Source organism: Anoplopoma fimbria, chromosome 20 (assembly GCF_027596085.1).
Source record: "Anoplopoma fimbria isolate UVic2021 breed Golden Eagle Sablefish chromosome 20, Afim_UVic_2022, whole genome shotgun sequence".
Lineage (NCBI taxonomy): Eukaryota > Metazoa > Chordata > Actinopteri > Perciformes > Anoplopomatidae > Anoplopoma > Anoplopoma fimbria.
Window position 1 is genome coordinate 4,181,331 of NC_072468.1, and position 24,364 is coordinate 4,205,694.

The following is a 24,364-nucleotide window of genomic DNA, read 5'->3' on the forward strand; positions in this document are numbered from 1 at the left end:
TAAGTTGTAAGACAACCTAATGAAGGATTATGATTTGGAACAACATTCAAATGCATGCAGTGAGCTTACAATATTACACGTAGCTTATTGTTCTTAAAAAAGTTAATTTGTATCACATGTTTTGGGAAATAGAACAAAATATACCATACATACAAAAAAATCTGCCAACTAGTATAATTATACATGTTAAAATAAAGATACTGTATATTTATCAAAGATTGTAAGACTGTAATCATATTTCCATTTCCCAGCATCACTCACTACAGCGCTCATAGACATGAACATAATGTGTTAAATTAAAAATAAGAATGCTTTAATTTGTTTTGCCTTTTTCAGTCATGATATTAATTAATAATGTTTTGATGAATAGCCTTTGAATATATATATGAAATTGTAATGTTTCTTTTTTAACCTGACATCATTAGGCTGTCTAAACTTCTATTGCTTGCTTGAAATGTGAGACCCTGTTTATTTTTCAGTGCTTTCCCATTCATTATTTTAAGCCTGTATTGTAAAGCATTGTTTACTATTTCCAGCATGGCTCATCCAACAACTTTCTCTTTTTCTCCTAATCCTTTCCCAGTGCTTTTAGCTTCATTATCTTCATCATGATCCGCCCCTTTCTCTCCATTTGCTGCGGGATCTTTGGCTGAATTCTTGACAGTGTCCTGCTCTGTTTCACTTTCCACTTCATCATCTTCTCCACTGACCTCTCCATTCACCTCTCTCTTTTCTTCTCCTGACTCCTTGGTAGCTCCCTCTTCTGTTTTGCTCACATCTTCTTCCTGGTTACTGCAGCTGCTGCTTTTTCTGCCGTTATCGTTCTCTTTTGTCTCGTTATCTGACTGAGTCTTCCCTGGGTCAATGCTGTTTTCTGTCTCTTTCTGTTCTTCCCCCATGTCTTCATCATTAACTTGGTCCTCACTGCTCTTCTCCCCCTTTACGCTGTCTTTATCTTGCTTCTCTTCTATATTTTTGTCTGGCTCATCTTTTTCACCCTCAGAAGATATATGGCTTCCATCCTCTTTCCCTTTACTGTCCTGGGTCTTATCAATGTTGCTACTGCTGGACCCCTGCTCCTCACATTTAACCTCCTTCTCACTCTCATCTGTGACCACCTCCTGTACCTCTTTTTTTACTTCCTCCTCCTTCTCCTCCTCAGATACCGCTGTTGCTCCCTCTTTTTCATCATTTTGCTCTGCATTTTCCTCCTTATCTTCCCCTTCTTCCTCTTCGCCACTTCTCTCGTGGCTTTCCTTCGTTTCATCTTTATTGGTAGAAGGGTCTTCTTCTGTGGTGTTTTCAGCAACAGCCTCCTCCTTCTCTCCTACTGTTTCACCATTCTCCTCTGCAGAATTCTGTAATGCAATAATACCACAGAAACGATTCATACTGTGGCTCTAAATATTTTAACAGGCACACAATATAATTGCATTCTTACAATCATTCTCCCTGGGACTTACAGTTTTCTGAAAGAGACAGATAGCACTAATGAATCATGAACACTAACAAATCAAGAGGAGCAAAAGCACTACGTTTTATTTCAAAACCCTTTTAATGCTATGTCAATCAATATGCAACAAGTAATGGCTAAACACATTAGATGGCACATATGAATGAAACTTATTCTGAACATACCATGGGTGATTTTCATATGAGTTTTGTATCTTAAAGCAAAGTGAAAGTAGTTGAAATGGACATAAATATGAAAATATAAGCATCTTCAAAACTAGAGCAGACTAATCATCATTCTTTGGGTAACACGCGAAGCTGAGTGCACACCTATAACCTCTTTACAAAGATGGCATTGCTTGCTCCCGTAGTAGTCTATTATGTACAGTTCTGTATGTTTCTACCTCCTCAGCTGGCTCGTCTTGGGGGGTCTTGTCCTCAGTGTTTCCATCATCAGCCTTTGATTCCAGGTCATCTGGAAATAGAGAGAAAACACAAATATATTACCTGAGCACACCGTTTGCAAATAGCTGAGGAGAGAAATGCAAGCTGATTTCACTGAAAAGTAGTCTGTTTTTTTTAAATAAAGAACATGAATAAAGTATGGTTCAGTGTGACATTATGAGAAAGAGAAATCTATGTGTCTCATCAAAATGTGTGAAATTATGACCTGAATGGGCTTGTTAGGGGCAATATTACATGAAGGATGATTATGGGTCTCGTCCTTGTGTAAATGCATTTATTATATCTCGCACAGGCTTGAAGAGACTCTTGGCCATATCAGACAAAATAGAGAGAGAGGTAATAAAATGCTATTAGATGCATCAAAGACATGAATACTATTTTGAATCAACATTTTTAACTCTGCACATCACAGCATGAATTTAACGTAAAACAATACCAAATAGGCTATGTGCTCGTTAATTCCAATTCAAAGCACTCTTGCCAAGTATTTGTTTTTCATTCCCTTATGCAATTTCACAGGTTTAATATAAGGATTATTGCTGACTACTTTTCAGGACCATAAGCTCAGTCAGAGCCCATTACATCATTTCAGAAATCCATAAGGGAGCTTTTACTCACGATCCAGTTATTGAAATTATAGGCAGCTGTGTTTTCAGTCTTTCATGACCAAAACACAGCACAAGACTGACACCTGGTGGTGAAGAAGGAAAACACCCAAGACCGTCTAAGCCAAGTAAACAACTTGCCCAGACAATGGAACTGTGGCAGAGAGAGCCAGAGAACAATTTATAAGCTAGAAAACATGGCTACGGCAGGGAAGTTCAAGGTTGTGAGAAGATTCAGAATTAAATCATCTTCATCATCAACAATACCATTATTGTCCTAAAAATCCCTGTTAAGGTACATGTAACCACTGACCAACACACAAACATTTAAAGAGTTTATTCAGGGTCCCCACAACCAGTGTTGGTGTGTATCCCCGACACCAGCTTTCAATGTAAGAGTGGGCACACAACATTGATTTGAGAGAAGAAATGGGCCCCATCATTTCTTATTAATATGGAGAAATCACTTGTTCAATCTGCAGAAGCTTTTTTAATTTCCTATATTCTTATCAGCGTTGTTTGAAAGCTACAGTCTAAATAATTTTACCCAAGACAAGATGTGTAAGACAGACTGAAAACGTAGCTTGGGGGAATAGATTGGAAACAAGAAAAAAAAAGAAAGAAATGCCATAATAGCAGTCTGGAAGACAAGAACATATATTGCCCAGACCCCCAAAGGAATCACCTGTCATCATTTACTGCCAAAACAACAGCATAGCGATATTGTGGGTTTTGGTGTTAAATGAAGACATACCAAGACCCTGCACACTCATTTCTATTGACGCAATCAGCCCAGCAAGGCAGGTTTGTTGGAGTGCAAAATTAATATATATTTTTTTCTTTTCAGTTTTCATGTGAGCATCTGCATCAAAGGGCTTGAAATAATTAACCCTAGACATCATAAGAGGAATACAACTATACGCTCTGATAAACAACATAATTACACACTAGTTTTGAAACACCGGATGCGACTGAAATTTCCAATCAGAAATAAGCGACAAAAGAGTGAGGAAAAAAACAGTGTAATTAATGTCTTTAATATTATTTCCCCTTTCTACACACAGCAGTTAAAGAAGAAAAATGACTTGGGTAGAGATTAGAAGAGTTTATGGAGACATTTAATGCATTTCAAATGCAAAACTGATTGAAGTTTAGCTATGGTGGGAGATGAAACGTTATGGTAATAATACCGGACCTCTTTAAGAATATTTTATGGAAATTGCCCACATTCATTAACAGCGAGGGCCGAGCGATTGAGTGTAAGCAGTAAGCAGCAGATGAGCCGCAACGACTCTAAACATCTTAACATGATTTGAGGATGAGGCACAGGCTTATGAAAATGCTAAATCAAATTAAACACAATATTTAGAATCTCCCTTTCTTGCTCTTCATTAAATCCAGTGGATTTAGGTTCTCGGGCTTTGCAAATGACTTTACAGTGTGTGTGTGTGTGTGTGTGTGTGTGTGTGTGTGTGTGTGTGTGTGTGTGTGTGTGTGTGTGTGTGTGTGTGTGTGTGTGTGTGTGTGTGTGTGTTTGTGTGTCTGTGGGTAAAGGTAAATATGTGTCTGTCTTTTTTTTCTTTCATAGTCAGGCAAAGACACAAAGACACAGACACACACACACACATAATCCTTCTTTCCCTTACACACTACTGTCTAACAAACTCCGACAGAACACAAAGACTTCTGAAGTAATGCTAAATGTCATCCATCAGTGTGAGGTAAAACATGGATGCAACTGTAAATATGTATATTTTACTCATATAAATGGTTCTCGCTGCCATTCTTGTGAAAGGAAAACTTATAAATGAAAGTTGTTCCAGAGAAGTGTAATAACTGCACTGCACTGCAATAATAAAACTGAAGATGAAGTGCTAGCAGGTAGTAAACTACAACATCCTCCCACTTCTCTACAAACAAACTATTTCTCTCTTCGCAAACACACATACACACACATTCTGCCTTACTGCTGCAGATTTTAGTTTTAGGGAACTGGTTTGTATGACAAAACAAAACAAAAAACAATAAAAAAGCAGGCGACCTGATCTCTGTCTCTGCACTCAAGCTAAATAGAGTTACATTGTGCAGCATTGCTTTGATCTCTGTTTCCATTTGATCATCCACTACTGGCAACTCTAACACACTGGGGGAATGGAGTGTGTAGTTCATACTAGGTAACATGAAGTAAATACTATTCCACAAAATACTGTATGTATGAATTCCATTCATCAACTCAATGAATAAAACAATATGCATCACAGCAGAATCATCCCTCATGGTTCCCTGTGCTCAAATGAACCCTGAATCTGATCTACATTGTCAACAATAGAGCATTCTTTTTTAAATTCAAGTCCCAGCACAGGGTTAGCAAACAGGTGCATTGTTTAATGAACTCCACAGGATCTAAAGGATAGTTGCCAAGCTTCTCTTTTCTTACAATAGTTGTAGCTATGGGTTTAAATTAATTGTATTTCATCCACTTCATCTTTGAAAAATCTGCTGGCGGATGACACAATGTTGATGTACAGTGTCTTTGTGATGGCAATGAAAATTTTAAGGATTCTCCTTTGTCAGTGAGTGAAAGAGTGAATAGGAATGATTGAAACTTGGATACAGTGATCCTCGACTGAAAATTAATGTGGTTTAGGGACCAAAGGCCTCTTCGCCCCCTTTGTTCAGACCATGCCCGTCTTGTGACCGACTCTGTTACGGGTGTTCTTAGAAATGTTTTGGATTCTATGGTCATTTTTCTTTTTTTTCCTTTTTATGGGATGAGGAATAGTAGAATCTTCATGAAGAAATCCATCCCTAAATGGGAGAGGTTGTAGTTCTAATACAAATCACTGTTTTAATACACACTCTGTTTATGCTTATAAAACAAGGCAGGAACAAATTGTTGACATGGCCTCCACAAGCCAATTCTACTTTCAGCGGATTAGCTCTGCAGTGTTGAATAAACACTTGACGTACTACTTAATGTACCTAAATCACTTCACACAACACTCTCTGTATATCACGATACAGTAGGTTATATTGCTTATTTATATCCAGCTAATTTAACCCACTCAGCACATGGCTGAGTTACGGTGGGTTGTAAAACAACATGGGTAGTAACTCTAAATGGTAATTATGAAATGTTGCCACTCAGCAAGTGTGCTCCAGTCACTGGCAAGAGTCTTGTTAAAACAATTAATGACTGTATGGCCGCAGCCACAATGAGAAAGACCTAGTTGGTATTGGGTTTATATTGATGTGACAGACAGGAAAGCAATCCAGCTATTTAAATAAAAAAACTGATGACTGCACATTCATTCTGTTCAACTATTTCTCTCTCTCATGCATTATCATAAAAATATTTGAATGTTATTCATAGGTGTAAGAGGCTAAATAGCATACAGTGTAGGTATCAAGAGAATCTTTGGGCAAGAGTGATGCCTGTTATGTTAGCATACGTGGGTCCATATGTTGGTATTTTCTGTCTGACGCACCTCTGACGGTGCTGTTGTGCTGGCTTTAGGGTCATCAGCCAGGAGCCCCTTTCACTGATGTTTCCCTCCTTTAATCCCTGAACAATTCGAGGTAATAGCAGTGGCAGTGACTTTTCCCTACCTCCCCACTGCAGCCAGCTATGTTTCTGGCTCTCCCCCTGCCCTGTCCTTTCTTCAGGGCCAGAGCAAGAAGCTCCCCTGATCAGTCTACTACACTGCCGATGTTCCAGTGTACCATCTTTAAGCATCTTCCACTGGATAGGTGAAGGCCCTCCAACCTGCTTGTAAGCAAACAGCAGCGAGCTCTGTGTACTTGCCCTTCTTTCTCTTGAAGGCAGCCTCCATTCTCCTGTCGCGTAACAGTCAATTCAGCAATGACTGTTCTAGTAGAGGTGGACCAGAGCATGATATCTAACAATAGGGAGGTTGTGGGGATCTCTTGTGGAAACTTTAACTGGAGGTCAGCTCTCATGTTCCACTCACTTCCAAATGACAGGAGGGGCCATTCCCTCATCCTGCTGCTCTGAGCCTCACATTCTTGCCTGACATACTGGATCCACTCCTGTGCTGTTACCGGTCTGACCCTGTATGTTTCCACCCTGAGTGCGTTCAGGGTTTCTACTATCTTATGCAAGACCCAGTCGCGGTGCCATTTGTACTTGACCTGTTTCAATTCTGCTGACCACATAAAGCCATATATTCTGACTATCAACTGAAAGGGAATGTACTTGTTCCTGACTCCGAATTGAGAGACTGCAGGACTGATTTTATTGTCATCCTGGCCCATGGTAGCAGCTCCTTTAGACTTTTCAGGAGTCTGGAGGTGAATGCTGGGTCTGAGGGAGAATGGTCACATCATCCATTTAGGTATGTAAGGCCAGAAGTCGTTATCCTTAGTGGGATTTTACTCACAAGCCCCGGCTGAGCGCCGCTGTTTTGGAGTTCTCCCTGGAGAACGAGAGGGTCGCCTCCCTGCGACTGCGAATCGCAGGGGGAAGTCTCTGACTGTCATTTGTGCCTATGCACCAAACGGCAGTTCGGAGTACGCAGCCTTCTTGGAGTCCTTGGGTGGTGTTCTGGAAAGGGCGCCGACTGGGGACTCCATAGTTCTTCTGGGAGACTTCAATGCTCACGTGGGTAACGATGGAGAAACCTGAAGGGGTGTGATTGGGAGGAACGGCCTGCCCGATCTGAACCCGAGTGGTGCTTTGTTGTTGGACTTTTGTGCTAGTCATGGACTGTCCATAACAAACACCATGTTTGAGCATAGGGAGGTTCATAAGTGTACTTGGTACCAGAACACCCTAGGCCAAAGGTCTATGATCGACTTTGTAGTTGTGTCATAAGACCTGCGGCCGTATGTCTTGGACACTGGGTGAAGAGAGGAGCAGAGCTGTCAACTGATCACCACCTGGTGGTGAGTTGGATCAGGTGGCGGGGAGGCTGCCGGACAGACCCGGTAAACCCAAACGTGTAGTGAGGGTGAACTGGGAACGTCTGGCTGAGGATCCTGTCGGCAGAGTCTTCAACTCCCACCTCCGGAATAATTTCTCGTGCATCCCGGGGGAGGCTGGGGACATGGAATCCGAGTGGGCCATGTTCAAATCCTCCATTGCTGCTAGAAGTTGTGGCCGGAAGGCGATCGGTGCCTGTCGTGGCGGCAATCCGAGAACCCGCTGGTGGACACCAGCGGTGAAGGAGGCCGTCAAGCTGAAGAAGGAGGCCTTTCGGGCTTGGCTGGCCCAGGGGTCTCCTGAATCAGCAGGCAGGTACCGGTTGGCCAGAAGGGCTGCAGCTGCGGCAGTTGCTGAGGCAAAAACCCGGGTGTGGGAGGAGTTCGGCGAGGCCATGGAGAAGGACTTTCGAATGGCCTCAAGGAAGTTCTGGCAAACCGTGAGACGACTCAGAAAGGGGAAGCAGGGCTTCTCTCAGGCTGTGCTCAGCAGGGGGGGAGAACTGCAGACCCGGACTGGGGATATTGTCGAGCAGTGGAAAGAACACTTTGAGGAACTCCTGAACCCAACCAACACATCCTCTGTGGAAAAGGCAGAGTCTGAAGACTCAGGGGAAGACTCGTCCATATGCCTGGTGGAGGTCGTTGAGGTAGTTAAAAAGCTCTTCAGCGGCAAAGCGGCAGGAGTGGATGAGATTCGACCGGAGATGCTAAAGGCTCTGGACAGTGTTGGGCTGTCTTGGTTGACACGTCTCTTCACTGTCGCGTGGAAGTCGGGTACAGTGCCTGTGGAGTGGCAAACCGGGGTGGTGGTTCCCATTTTCAAAAGGGGGACTGGAGAGTGTGCTCCAATTATAGGGGCATCACACTGCTCAGCCTCCCCGGGAAAGTTTACTCCAGGGTGCTGGAAAGGAGGCTCCGTCCGATTGTCGAACCTCGGATTCAGGAGGAGCAATGCGGATTCCGTCCTGGCCGTGGAACAGTGGACCAGCTCTTTACCCTTGCAGGTCTCTTGGAGGGGGCATGGGAGTTTGCTCATCCAGTCTACATGTGTTTTGTGGACTTGGAGAAGGCCTTCGACCGTGTCCCTCGGGAGTCCTGTGGGGGGTACTGTGGGAATATGGGGTACCTGGTTCGTTACTACGAGCCATTCGGTCCTTGTATGACCAAAGTGAGAGCTGTGTCCGGATACTCGGCACAAAGTCGAGCTTGTTCCCAGTGCGTGTTGGCCTCCGCCAGGGCTGCCCATTGTCACCAATCCTGTTTGTGATTTTCATGGACAGGATTTCAAGGCGCAGCCAGGGGAGGAGAGTTTCCGGTTTGGGGACCTCAGAATCAAATCCCGGCTTTTTGCAGAAGATGTGGTTCTGTTAGCTTCTTCAGAATGTGGCCTTCAGCACGCACTGGGGCGGTTCACAGCCGAGTGTGAAGCGGTCGGGATGAGAGTCAGTACCTCCAAGTCTGAGGCCATGGTTCTCTTCCGGAAAATGGTGGATTGCACCCTCTGGGTTGGGAGTGAGTCACTGCCCCAAGCGAGGAGTTCAAGTATCTCGGGATCTTATTCACGAGTGAGGGTAAAATGGAGCAGGAGATGGACAGGCGGTTCGGTGCAGCGTCAGCAGTGATGCGGGCGTTGTACCGGACCGTTTTGGTGAAGAAGGAGCTGAGCCGTAAGGCAAAGCTCTCGATTTACCAGTCCATCTACGTTCCAACCCTCACCTATGGTCATGAGCTTTGGGTAGTGACCGAAAGAATGAGATCGCGAATACAAGCGGCCGAAATGAGCTTCCTTCGTAGGGTGGCTGGGCTCAGCCTTAGAGATAGGGTGAGGAGCTCAGACATCCGGAGGGAGCTCGGAGTAGAGCCGCTGCTCCTTCGCGTCGAAAGGGGCCAGCTGAGTTTATTCGGGCATCTGATCAGGATGCCTCCTGGACGCCTCCCTTTAGAGGTTTTCCAGGCACGTCCAACTGGTAAGAGGCCCCGGGGTAGACCCAGAACACGCTGGAGAGATTATATATCTCGTCTGGCCTGGGAACGCCTCGGGGTCCCCCAGGAGGAGCTGGAAAGTGTTGCTGGGGAGAAGGACGTCTGGAGGACCCTCCTTAGCTTGCTGCCCCCGCGACCCGGCCCCGGATAAGCGGAGGAAATGGATGGATGGATGGATGGTGCTGAACTGTGAGGATTGCTCGGGTGGGCGAGGTTCATGCCCTGATGATCCAGGCTGCTCTCCCTTTGGCTGTCACTAAGCTGGACTTCTTCTCCCCCAGCAGGCCTCAGGCTTATTCGAAGGGGTCCTGGAAGCAGCATGGCCTTGCTTATACAATGGTAACAGGACAAATACAGGGGTTATTTAAAGTATGAGTGTAACACCATTTACATTAAGTTTTGTTTCCAAGATGCATCTGATTAAATAAACACCCTACATTATAACTAGAGTGAACTTTTTCTATAATATAGAAAATGCCTCTCATCTAAAGTTATGTGCAGCCCTGTGCTTAGATAGTTTTGACATTAAATCAGAGGAAAGTGCTGCTTAACAATGTTGCAGTCAGACAGGCAGAGTAATATTCATAAAGGTCACAGCTTTAGTTAAATAGTTTAATGATTCATGGAGCTTGTTCTCTCTTACTTTTCTCACAGTTGCCGGAAATCATACCATCCAGTGTCTTTATCACATGAAATGTTTATTTCAAACAGCTTCTGTAATAGTGTAATATGACCAAATATAAACAAAATTGCAGTGATTGCAATGATTTTTCTTTCTCAACACAAATAAACATGATTGCATGCTTTAAAACACAACTGTTTTGTATGCAAATGTTTTACTAAGCAATTACTTTTAGTAACTTTTCTCATGGAATACCTAAAATGCTTTGTTTTGGGATGAAAAATAATAAATAACAGAAATGAAGCACACATTTGAAAGTGTATGTATTACTGATATATAACTGACGGTGATAAACGAAAAGCCCTTTGCGCTGGCAACACAGCAACTTCCTGAGCCCAGCTCCAACTAATGATGTAAATTTAAGATCTCCACAAATGTCAGAAAATGTCCTTTTGCCATTTAGGTTGAATGTCAACGCTGTTTCACTGTCTTAGACTGATACAAATCCTGCAAATGCTGATGTTCCTATCACAGCTACTCCAGATTTGCGACTAGCTAAACTTCAAAGCAAAAACACGCGAAGCGGGCTAGATTACAAGTGAGAGAAATTAAGAAAAAAACATTCATTGAAAGTGTCACACGTTACCCTAACCCTATAATTTACGTGTCACAGCTAGCACTGTTGTATGTCACAGCTGAAACACTTGTTAACAGATTATGTTGCAGATTAGTACAGCTACCCTGCACTTTAATCCAGTAATCCTGCATCAAAGGGTCACAAAGAACCTTTTTGAGCTCTAGTGAAAAGGGAGAGATGAAACGAGAAGAAGTGTTGAAGAGGGAATTGGAAAGGATGGCCATGTTGTCTGAAATGTGACATGCAAGCGTGTGCACATAAAAACAGTCACGCACATAACACACACAAAACACACACATAAATACTTTTGACGCAGTGCTCACAAACCACACTTTCGAAGAACTTGGCAAGGAAAAAAAAACGTCCTTTAAATGTTGCCATCTCTCAACATTTGCTGCTGAGCCTCTTTTTTTTTGACACAGGCACACGATTTCAGACACACAGCCTCTTTATGTACATGTCTCCTGCCTCCGAATGCTGTTTTGAACCCTATTTCACTCTGACAGGCGGTACAGATACACATGCTAACAGAGCTAATTCCCCAAGGCAGCATCACATTTTATGACACCAGAGGCAGAAAGTTGATCTGGCTTGGATGGCTTGTGCATGTGTAAAGGGACGCATAAACACACAGACACGCTCACATATGCAGCAATCTTCATTCCTCTCATTTTCAACTTGCAAATAATACCAAGAGCATTTCCATTTAGAGTTTTGGAAATTAGTTATTTTAAAAAATACCTCAGAACTTCCTTGACTTTAAATTAAAGTCACTTCGAGAAAAATGGAATGGACATATTGTGTACCTATTGTGTGGCATGAATTGAATCGGCTCCTGCTACATTAAAGGATGCAGCCTTGTACATGAAAAGGAGGCAGCAGGCTACTCAGAACATAACGTCATGCGTAAAGTGGATGTCCTTGATGTTTCAATGAAGGCCGGGTAGAGTTACCTGAGTCGGTCGGAACTCAACGTCTCCAGATGTGAAGCAAAAGGCAAGATAAACCTAACTGAGATACTGAGACTGCACAATTGAGATTCCAAAATTAAATAAAATAAAATAAAGTAAGGGCGACTGTTGAAACATTTGTTCTTTTGACACTGTCCTCATGCAAAAAAAAGGAGGTAGGTAAACTTACGTAATGCACTTAACTTGCATCACATTTGTAACGCATGTTATCTTACTAACTTAAATTAAGCTGAACAACAAACATAGCCTTTTAACCCAAATCATGATCTTTTCATAAACATAACCAAGTAGTTTCGTTGCCTAAACCTAACCAAACTGCGACTGTTTTGCATCGTTAAACCCATGTTTCAAACTGCAACGGTTATATCCTTCCACCTGTAGGGGCTCTAATTTAAGAGACGCTCCTGTAGGTTGTATAAGGGTGTATGAATAAACAACCATTTTGTTCATACCAGTTGGAAGACTTAGTTTTTTACGATATTGCTGGGTTTCAGGTTGTATAGGCTGCATGGGATCTGCTTGCCATTGCAAAAACTACACATATGAAAGCTTGTTTGATTTACAGCTCTGTAAATCATTATTACAGTGTTGCTCTACTGGCACCAACGTAATTTACAGTGCCCTTAGAGTGCCCTACAATGTAAAGAGCATGATGTGATTTAAGTAAGCTTCATCTTCCAAGGAATAAACTTGTTTTCGTGATAATTAAAGGACAGCTCAAATGGAGATACCATAAAAGTGGCCTTTGAGTGTTTTTTCATCATATCCAGTGTATCACTATTTCCTGATGAGGTATTATTCCAACCCTCTTTAAGCACATTTGATCAAATTAATTACAATAAGGTTATCTGTGACAAAAACCACCACGCACTGTTATATGTTTTAAAGCAACACCTGTGTTATATATCAATGCTGTAGAGTTATTGGCCTAATTCTTGCCATTGCTAAAGAGGAAAAATTTGCTTATTTTCGCAGATACCAATTATTTTCAGAGTAGCCTTGACAAGGACACACACAGTTTTGCAAATCAGAGCGCCCCCTTACTAATGCACGCACAGAGACATATACAATGCATGTAAGAGTCCAGATAATCAGTAGACACTCTTATTCCACCCCTTCTGGTGTGCTTTTCCTCTTTCTTCCCCTTTCCATTCTTTCTCCTCTTGTCCATACCTTTCTGTCTGTCTGTCCTTCTTGAAGTGCAAGGCTCTTTTGTTGATTTTTAGAGCAGCAATTTGGTCCCAGCGAGGGGCAGGGACAAGTAAAATTCTGCTTTGATGACTCTAAATGGAGAGATTATCCAAATGAAAGGCAATTATCCCAACCCCACCCATCCGTCTACCGTTTTTCCTCCACTCAATGCATATGCTCCACCATCTCAGGCTATTCATCATACTCACTATTTGATTCCACCTGGACTCTTTTTTTCTCCTTCATCCTAATGTCTTCAACCCTTTATTCCCTTTTATTTAACCTTCTCTTTTTTCTTCCTTTCTTTTTACATCCTATCTCCCCTCCTCTGCCAAAACAAATCCTTTCCTCTTTATCCTCTTTCTCTTTTCCCATTCCTACTGCTTCTATTTTTACTTCTCATCATCCCTCCTCTTTTCCCAAGGGAAACATTAACTGAACTGGTCACCAAGGCCCTTTAAGACACTAATAAACATCCTATTTCTATTTTGAGGTTTGCAACAACTGCTGACTGGTTATATACAACCTGAACATGAATGTGTTTTGGATTACTGGCTAAACTGGCCAAATACTTTTCCTTCATTTAAAACGGCTGCCATAGAAATAACTATATTGGGTGAAGCGTAAGACAGGCAATGTGTCTTGTTGGTTAAGTCCTTTACGCCAAATGTCTTTGTTATAGTTCAGATTCATTCTGTGACCTTTGCTGCATGAGTTGTCGCTCTGCCTCCCCCTTGTCTTTGCTGTCACTCACCACTGTGTTCACTCTAATGAAGCAGAAAAGTCAGAAGCTTTACAATACACCAGACAGAAACTGCTGGAGTTATCCTCAGTCAGCCTCACAGCAGCTGATAGACAGTGAATAATGGAGACCGGCATACTGACAGACACAAAAACTAACCTCCCTGTCACAACAGAGTCAGCACATAACAGAGGGAGAATCTCGAGTTACGGGGTCACTCTGTCTCATTTGTTGTTTTTTCCCTTCTCTTTCTCTCTCTTTTTCTTCTTTTAAAGCATTACAGTCTGTGCATGTCTCTTTCTTTTCCTACCCCACCCTCTCTCACAAAAACATTGCTAATCCAATGACACCTTTATAATAATCTTTTGTTTTCATTCCAATGTTCCAGCACACCGGAGATCTGAAGTGTGGGTTTCATGCTGTGTTCTTTCCATAGCCTCTGCCAGTCAGCAAACTTTTTGGCTGTGTTCATTTTGGCACCAGATTGGGATGTGTTTACCTGATACCCAGCCAGGGCAGGATTTCCCAAAGGGACACCAAAAAACACCTCTGTGCTGCTGTGAATCACTAAACAAAGTGGATATGGACACAGTGTCCCTATTGAGAAGCTACACTAGACAAACATGAACACATCACTAAATGTAACAGTTAATGGGTACATACATAATTAGTTTTTTGTAAGCCAATGGGCAACTATGATTTCAGCTCTTGTTTGCTTTGTAGAAGCAAAATGCACAAATAACATTTTAGCATTGGTTCGCTTTGGGAGAGAAGACGAACAAAAATATTAAATTTCTTCAGGGAACCTCAACCTGCTGAATCTTATGAACAAGTTTGTTCAGCACCATGGACAGAGACAGAACAACTGCCATGCAGAGACTGCATTACATGGACAACACCTAGCTACTAAACCAAACAAATAAATAAATATTGTTCCTTGTAAACATGGCACATTTGAAAAAAGACTTTAAAGGTCAAACAGTGAACGGTGCATTAAAATATGATATGCTCTCCAAGCTTTTCAGACAATCTTTTCTGATGCCTGATCTTGTTTTCCAAGCTGTCTGTCTGTTAATTTAATCTTTGCTCAATGTCACCCAAGGGTACCAATAACGCAACATGTTTTCTCTACCTGTAATACGACATGCCACACAATCTGATGCATGCAGGATTCTGAGGGTGACATTATAGGTTTCAAATACACAAAAAGACAAACGCACACACATCCCTGATCCCTCTCTTGATGCAAAATGCCAGCTCCCCTGAACCACAGACACAATTCTCCACGCTCCTTTGGGCTTCTTCTATCAAGACTCCTGCCAGAGTAGCAAACAGGCGACATCTATCATGAGCCAGAGATGATGTAATGGTGGTTCGTACCGCAGTAGTTATAACAAGGTCAGCAGTAGTCTGCAGACAGTCCTTTTTACTGTAAGATTATTCTTTTTTTAAGTGAAGAAATGCTCTCAACTCCTTCTAACAATGTTATATACAATGTATACAAAACATCTATAGGGACCCAGAGCAATAAAACATCTTAATGTTCAGAGGTAAAAACAGTAGTTTCTGCAGGGCATTATAATACTGATCATAAGCCCAGAAGATGACGCAATGTGTTTCTTGTAATAGTAGTTGATGACATCATGCAAGACCTACTTTCAATATTTCTTGATTTCTTTCAATTTTTTTGCAGAGCAACAGCGCCACTATGTGGGCATTTAAGATTGCAGCAGGTTACATAAGCTTTCAAAGGCCATGCATTACATCATATATCTGGATAACATATAAGCCTAACTGTATATAAACCCTGTTTGTGCACATGTTTATGGAGATGATTAATGGGAGAACACAATTCAGACATACAGACATTAAAAGGCCAGGAGTCTCTAACGCTATGTGACATTCTTGTGAGAAGTGTCATTATTCCAGGACACTCATCTTCTTGATTGCACAAGCACATGCAACCACACATGTGAGCATACAACTACGCCAGTATTCACTTAATCAGGGATTTAGAAACAGAAACACACACAGAAACACAAACTCTCTCCCGCTCTAAACCATACGCATGGTGGAACTTTGATTTCCTCCCTCTTGTAGTGAGAGTAATACACGAACACTATCGACGTGTGCTTGTGACCAATGCCTACAGGTGAGCTCGCTGCATCCCCCCCGCCCCCAGGAGTGCTAACTTCAAGTCTTGTCGAGCAAAAAAGTTAAGGTTTTAAACTGGCACTGCACTGGCACCAGTCCAAGAGCAGCACAACTACATCTGTGTCTGTCCTTAGTACCTTCTTTTCTTTCGGCGCTCTCCAATGAAGGAAAGCTACGCCAATGGTGATCGTGTTTTTTCCCGCCAAAGATCGCTTTCATTTTATTGACTTTAATACTTCCTTCGAACACTGAGTTTATTTTTTATTTGGATTGTCCACTTCTTTTTTGGACGCTTTTTAAGGATTTTCCTCCATACTCCTAGCTGCTGCTCCGTCGCTATGGTATCTCCGATTTCCTGCCCCAGACATAACACACATTACTCCCAGTGCAACAGCACGTTTGCACCAAATTTGAAAACATTCAGGGGGTTCCAGAGAGATCGTGTTCACAAGAATGTACCGAAACGGACGGACTGAAAACCCAAAAACTTCATGTCTTCGGCCACAGCTGTGGTCGACGCGGAGGAATAGAAATACACACACAATTTTGAATGTGGTGCTGTTGAGATAAGGCCACTTTCACCACACTGTATTTACATCGGAATTCCTATTCATACCGTTCTATTTGTTTCGGCATTACCATTATCTGAGATGCCGAGGGTCATGCTTTGTCCACTCCTCTTCTTCCTGAGGGACATGAGTCTGGCCTTAGAGAGCTCTCTGACGATGGAGGACAGGTGATCCTTGCTGCCATTGTGGCTTAGAGGAGAGGCCTTGGAGTCTCCCTCACCACTATCACTGCATCTGATCATTGACTTACTCTGGAGGACATACAAGTCTAGTTCAGTTGATGAGAAACTTGTGGAAAACATGACAAACAATAAACATAAATACAGCATTGGAATATAAACAAAATTAACAAAATATTTTCTATCTAAACTATCTGGTTCTGTTTATCTAAAGTTCATGACCTTGCATGAATGCCCACAGTTTTACTTTGAACGTTTATTGTATTAATTATGTTTGAAAGGCTGTGGAAATGAGAACTGCGTTAACTAAATAATCAAACAACAAGGCCAAATAATACAACCTGAACTAGGCTTGGGTTTAACATTTGAAGACCTTAGACCCTTTGTCTATCTAGCAATCCCTCATCAGATTAGTTTGAATGACCTAAATCATACAGAAAATCAAATACTGTCCTCCATTTTGTGTATGTAAATCTGTCCAAATTATCTCTTTGCAAGCTGGTTTATATAAGCAACGTTTGGGACGCCAGCTATGAAAATAGTGAATTTCTATTTTCCAATTTTAAACTAAACAAAATCATCAAAATATATTATGTGGAAGGCATATGTAATTCTTACATTTCCATTTTGCTTGGAGAATCTGTAGATAGGTGGTAGAGAGTGAGCTTTCATTCTGTGAATAAAACAATATTATTAACATAAATACAAGATAGCGAGTGCTTGCCTTACATCTCAGATACATTAACAAAAGCATCTGAAATGAAATTAAACTACAATGAAACCAAACTTCAACTGAAAATTAGAAGTTTAAGGTTTGAACACTGTACTGTGTGATATTTGGTTTTTATTTGTTCCTTTCTAATGATTATTCAAACATCACAAAAAAAGGCAACACTTTAATTAACATGTAGCAAGTTATACATCCTTAAAAGACTAATTTGACCTAAAGGATGTAGGTTTAAGGAAATTGGAAAGCAGATATTAACCCTTGAGGTGTAATAAGTTGCCACACTGGAACACAGACACACAATCTAATTGCTCTTCAAGAACTATTCCTGATTGACATAATCTTCCATTTTTTTAATTTACCCAACTCAGTTATCTAAGTCATGAATGTACATACTGATGGTGCTTATCGTGTGTATATTTGGTCAATGTTGTTGTTGTTGTTGTTAAATTAGTGACCTTAGATACCTTGCTCAATATAAGGTAATTATTTAAAGAGTTTTCAAGGACAAACAGATATTCTGAAAGTGAGTTTAGAGGAACAGTGTGTAGTATTTAGGTGGGTCTTTTGGCAGTAATTGAATATAATATTAACAAATATGTTTTCTTTAATGTATAATCACCTGAAAATAAGAATTGCTGTTTGTTTTTGTCGTGAGCCATTTATATCTACATACGGACAGTATTATCTTCACAAAGCCGTCCGCCATGTTTCTACATTTGCCCAGAAAGGACAAACCAAACACATGGTCAAGTACCATCTGTGTTTTCGCATCGGCTATTGTCGTTCTCCTACACGTTTGGCACACAGACGAAGTTTCAGTTGGTTGTATTCTGAAATCTCACCACTAGATGCCGCCAAATCCTACTAACTGCATCTTCACGTTTTTCTTTTAGGTTTGAGAAGGAGAATAACAACATTTAATTGAATATTTTTCTTATAGTGCATTGCTTACCCATTGACTCTCCTTGTCCCTCTGGGTTTTGTGAAGAGAAGATCACTGTAGGGCAGCTTCTTAAACCTTTCTCTTCCCACAGCAACATACAGCTGACTACTCTCCAGGTGATTCCCATCAGTCACCTGGTGGCCTTCATAGGTGTAGAGACTGGGAAACAGAAACAATGTCAAAAAGCCCCACAGTTTCCATCATGCGTTTATACTAGTTTGTCACATCAGATGCACTTAAGTCGCAGACAATCCATATAAAGCGTGAGCATTTTTAAAGTGTGGGCCTACCTTCGGACACCCCCGAGGACTCTCAAACCCATCTTCTCTGTGATCATCTCTAGTATTCTTTCAAACTGGCTGAGAATCCTCTGGTGGATCAACACCCTCATGGCAGGGTTCAGGACATCGCCATTTGCTACCACACTAAGTAGAGAAAATATGCATGACTGAAGCAAACACTGACACAGACTAGTTTCCCTTGTCAAGTATATCCCTCTGAGTTCAGTGAAGCCAATACTATCTGTTAAGTTCAAATGTATCCTATGATTTCAAGAAAGATTTAACAAGGTTAAATACATAAAGAGTAAATCGGAAATCATTGCAGTGTAAAATGGTTAGTGGGGAAAAAAGGAAAATTTAACTTACAAAATTGTACATGGCTCCTTGATGGGTTTCAGAAATCGTGCTGACACAATGATTCGATTTGGTGGCAGTGGTTTGGCCTGGAAATAGTGAAATATGTCAAACATACAGCTGCTAAGATTGTCTGGCACACAGTAACATCTGGTAGTGGCAATGAGAGTACAAGAGAAAAGTGTGACTTTGTGTGTATGTGTGTGTGTGTGTGTGTGTGTGTGTGTGTGTGTGTGTGTGTGTGTGTGTGTGTGTGTGTGTGTGTGTGTGTGTGTGTGTGTGTGTGTGTGTGTGTGTGTGTGTGTGTGTGTGTTTGTGTACCTAAGACTGTTTTGAAAGCGTATTAGCAGATCAGTAAGTCCAGTTGGGATTTAAGGACAGCTTGTGTTTCCCAGTGGAGATTCAGAACATCAGACCAGTACAAACTTTGGGGACTTTGCTTCAGGGACCAGTACTAACAGTTGGGTCAGCTAAATATAGCTGCCCATATCAGGACAGTCAACAGGGCTAATACTGAATGTCCTCTAGAGTCTGAACTGCTTGGAGAACCAGAATCACCCAAGAGTGGCAACAGTTTGATGTAGCATAGTTGTAGCAATATGTCTATTCACAAAAAAGTCAATCCACTTCTTTAATTGTTTGGCAACTTTTTTTCTCTCTTTTTGTTAAACGGCACCAAAAAACAAGATTGTGTGACAACAAAAGCTTTTACCCCTGACAGCAAAAAAGAAAGAGCTATTGTTCACAATCAAAATAATCTGCCTCTCGTCTCTGTGACAACAAAAGAACAAGCCTTCTGAAGTCCTTTGAGGTTGTGAGATTGCAAAGAGTGAGCACTGCAGGTCCTGTCCCATAACACCAGGCAACCCACTGTGACACTAAGATTTGGATCCCCTGAGAGGGAGAGAGAGATAAGGAAGGAGGTATATTAAAAGTCTTCTGGGGGCCTGTAGGAGCACCCTGGCAACAGAGATGTGAAGGCCAGAAGTAGAAGTACCTTACTTCATATAAAAAGGTGTGAGACACATTCAGAGGTATACCAGTAACAGGGCATATGGTCAGAACACATACACTGACTGCATAATAGCAAAGAGAGGTTCTTATAACACAGATTGTTAAATATGAACAAAATGCACTTGCACTTCCATTTTAACCATTACACGTATGTGTACTACAAACCACAGGGACTTGAATAAACCTCATAGCTCATAACCAATCCAAGCAAGGAACAAACAGAAAACAAGCGAGGTGCCGCGTGGATCACTCTCTAGGGATCCATTAGATGTACCAGATAATTTTTTCTATAGAAAATTAGTTTTATAAGCACATCATCTTTGAGTGTAGAGCAAGGAAATAAATGTCACCTCAGCTCATTTTAGCGAGGGGTGGGAAAAATGTATGTTTGGCAAAACGCTTTTTGTACTGTTAGAGCTAAGCAGTAACCTTTATCGGAAACCAAGACAGAGGAAATACCATGTGATTTCAAAGCTGCGCATACACTGAAATACATCTCACACCCAGTTGATTCCATCTACAGAGTGCAGATGCTAGATGCAGTTAAATTATTAAGCAAAGTCAGTGCTAATTTATGATGTAAGAATTCTGGGTATAACCAGGTCTTCACTGGAGGTAAAAATCCCTATGATTCCTCTCTCTTAAACACTCCATTAATCTACCATCATCACTGTAACCAGCAGGTTTGAGCACTGCTAGAAGTGGGTCTTTTCAAGCCCATCCAATCAAACATAGAGCAGTAAAGAGGCACATTTCAAGGTAGAAGGGAATCTAAGAACAGTAGAAGATCTTGTATGTGCAAAATAAAAGAATAATTTCTTTATAACAGGGTCTATTGTCACAAGCTAGGGTCATGATGAGCCAAGCACAGTATGGTACATCTGAAGCAGTGATCTTTCTATAATGACCGTTTCCTAAAATGCTAAAAAAAGACAAGAAAAAAAACTTGCCAACCATTCAGCCGGCTAAGAGTTCTCGTCATTAATCGACACAATCAGGCAGGTTAAGTGGGGTAATGGGGGCGGGCAGGGTCCTCATCAACGATCTTGTCTGCTTTTATGCTCGGCACGTAATCACAACAGCAAAAACAAACCCTTGAGGTTATCTGTGATGAATGAGCTTATATAGCTGGGAAAAAAATGGTTATTTGAATTGAAATAGCCAGTAAAAGGACCAAATCAAGAACAGTTCCCAATCAGCTCCTGATTCAATTTGTTTGATTAACATGTACAGCTAACGCTGTGTGGCCAGAGTCAAAAAGGCATCACAAACTTTTGCCCCTATTTATTTGTTGTTTCATTATTCATTAATCTATTTCGTTATGAAATTTTTTTTTATAAAAAATTTGGCAGAAGACCTGCAGTTGACTTTCAAAACAGAAACAATACACCCTTGAACCAGGTTTTGAGCTGCTCTTATTCTGGCTGTGACTTCATAGCTGGTGATTAAAGATGCATTGAAAGGAGGGATGATCCATTATGATCCATAAATCAATAATGCATGGCCATTGAGACAACAACAAAGTGATTTTTCGCAGTGAACAATAGAGAGGAATGCTAAACATAACACCTTGCTTAAAATGATCTTTCTAAAACCATTACACTGTGACAAATCCTCATGTATCTTGCATTTAGTGGCAGTTTCAATTTCAAAAGTGGGATTATGTAAGGATACTGTAACTGAAACCATGTCTTGAGAAACATAGCCAGTGAAGGGTTTCATTAATCTCCAAACAAAAAATAATAATAATAATAAGGCAATAAAGTAACAACAATTTAGACAATGTGTCTATGATTAAGGTATTCATTCTCATGTGGCTGAACGTTAACTGAGCTTAAACAGGGGGACATTTATGGAAACTAATTGTGGTTTTGTTTTTGTGTCTGGCAAACACTTAGCACAGATACTGGGATACTGGCTCACTGTTTAGATGTTGTTCAATCCACAGTGAGTGAGTGAGTAAGCAAGTGAATCTACTAGTACTTCTTACTTCTTAGTGCTAAAACTAAAGGACTAAGAGGTAAAGTGGAACCTGAGGATCTTCTCTGGCAAGTGCATGTGGGGAAATACTGCACTCCAAGACTGTCTGGGTGATTGACACAACAATGTCAATTATGTAAACAGGTTATATTTCTGCAGATTGTGTTCATATGATTCCAAAGATGATACAGATTGGGAATTCCAGGCATTAACGAAAACTTTTCGCATACTGCACTTCACTCTTATTACACATAAGCATTTCAACCATTCCTAAATGGTGACTCATATTTGATCTGGATGAATTAATCTGTATAAAGCTGGGGCCAAGTCTTAAGGCAAATACACACATGTAAAAACACACTGCTATTAGTTACAGCTACTGCACTACATAACTTAAGACAGTTTACTACATTCAACAGGGACTTACCTTTCTTGACTGACTAAGCGCATAAATTGCTTTCTGATATAATGAAAGAAAGCATGTGTAATTTAGCTATTTTGCCTTACCTGCATTGGAAGAGTCTGCATCATCTTCTTCCTCCTTGAACCAATCTGTAGGTAACTACAGAGAAAACATAAAGGCAAATTTGTCTGTTTAAAGATACACAGTTATCTGATTTTCGACAGAGGTATTCTGTAACTAACAAACTAATATATATTTTTTAATATTACATCAATTAGTGATGGGAAATGTCCTGACGTGGTATTTTATAGTATGGAATATTCATCATGGCTTTCCTTTGTTGCTAGCTTTGCTGCTGTGTTAAAGTAATGTAGGTCCCAAAAGGTACAAACACATTTACTGTGAGGAAACGGTGAGTTGGTGAATCATTTGTGAAATTATCATCTCTTGGGATCTGGATTTTCCACACAATTCCTCTGGGTAATGAAGCAACAACATGGTATGCAGTGAGAGGATGGACAGGATGGTGAAGAAGAAGTGCACACTATAGGCTATATCCAGTCCTGCAGCAGATAATACATACAAAATTCACAACTTTGCCTGGCATGGTGACACAGTGACAGCACACACACACACACACATACGTCTTGGCTTCAGAATACCTTCCCACTTAGCTGCATTCTATGAATAACTCTCTGCAGAAATCTCATTATCTGCAGTATAAGTCCACTTATTTTTAGGCCAGAGCAGTGCACACTTCTCTGGAGTGTTGATCTCATCTGCCTCATGCTGTGACTCTGTTAAGTCGTGGTCTTAAAGTAACTCTCTTCCACAGTTATGTGTATGCAAAACACCAGTTCATGCTTAGACACTGTGAGGAACTCATTTGAAGAAAAAAAATAGTTAAGCCAAACGTTTATCTTACTCCAGTCTTTTGAATCTCTCCCTCCCAGCAGCGACGTACTGCTCCCCGCTCTGCAGGCTCTCCAAGCAGTCCACTCTGTGACCTCCTCTCGGTGTGTAGATGTTCCTCACTGCTCCAAATGGGGCTTGGATCCCACCGGTCACATCTCTGAGCAAAGTCTCGAAGTTGGATACCCTCTTTTGGTTGATTACGATTCGGCGAGCATCGTAGTAAGGGTCGCCGTTTCGGTACATGAAGACGTTCTTCACGACCGGCTGTGACAGAAAGTTTGGCTTCTCCGAGCTCATCGTAGTGCGTCGTCAAAAAAAAAAAAAAAAAAAGAGAGGAGAGAGATCTTCGTTATAATAAACTTACAACCGGGTGATCCCAATTGCGAGACAAAAGCTCATAGGCCATTATAATCACACTAGAGCTGGTCCATCCCGGCCAAGTGTTCAGTGCTGACTGAAGCTCCACGCAGATCTTCCAAGAGGACCAAAGTTGGACAGAAGACGCGTTCAGGGGCAAGAGGCTACTATTAGGTTAAATAGAAGATACTGAATAAAAAATAAAAAAAATGAATGAGCACATGCATAAAACTGTTGATGTTATAAATAGTTACTATCCATACATTTAGCATACATTTCCAAATCCGCTACAGAGGAACAGGTGCAGAGTCATCAGCTTTACGCATCAGCCGAACGGGACTCTGTGGTTTCCCCACGATGCAGACTGGTTATAATGGGAGCTCACTTGTTTGGATGTATCTATGGGAACACGCCACTGCTCTTCCCACAGATGACCAGGGACCTCACAAATCAACAGGTAGTCAATCATTAACCGATGAGCAAAATAAATAAAAATAAGACTTATTTATTAAAAAATGCACACTATCAGTGTGTAGAAAACATAATGAAAGATGCTCTGTGATGCAGGCTGAAGCTGCTGCATGAGTTAGACGCTGTGACTCTCTCCAGCAGCCATGTGAGGAAGTTAATTGGGCATCCAGAGACCAATTGGAAACCCGGAGGTGACATCCTGAAAGTGGGATAAAAAACATGTTTGTCCTTTGTTTACTATAATGTGTTGCGTAACAACAGGGAGATCTGTACTCAATGTCCTTTTAAACAAAGTGACACGTTTGCTGTTATAGCAATTTAAAGCCAAATGTGTAAATAGTATAAAGGCGTTGAATATTTGGTTATTTATTATTATTATTATTATTATTATATTCCTTTATT

General features: G+C 41.2%; 1 protein-coding gene across 1 annotated transcript; it reads right to left on the reverse strand.

Annotated features, from left to right (window-relative positions):
* Positions 1-542: 542 nt before the first annotated feature.
* Positions 543-23,431, reverse strand: LOC129109218 (doublecortin domain-containing protein 2-like). Its single transcript, XM_054621239.1, has 9 exons — positions 23,145-23,431; positions 22,324-22,378; positions 18,835-18,911; positions 18,478-18,612; positions 18,197-18,346; positions 17,133-17,187; positions 16,406-16,586; positions 1,857-1,927; positions 543-1,358 (listed from the first exon to the last, which is right to left on the reverse strand). The coding sequence occupies exons 1-9, from the start codon at positions 23,429-23,431 to the stop codon at positions 543-545; spliced, it is 1,827 nt and encodes a 608-aa protein (XP_054477214.1).
* Positions 23,432-24,364: the final 933 nt, after the last annotated feature.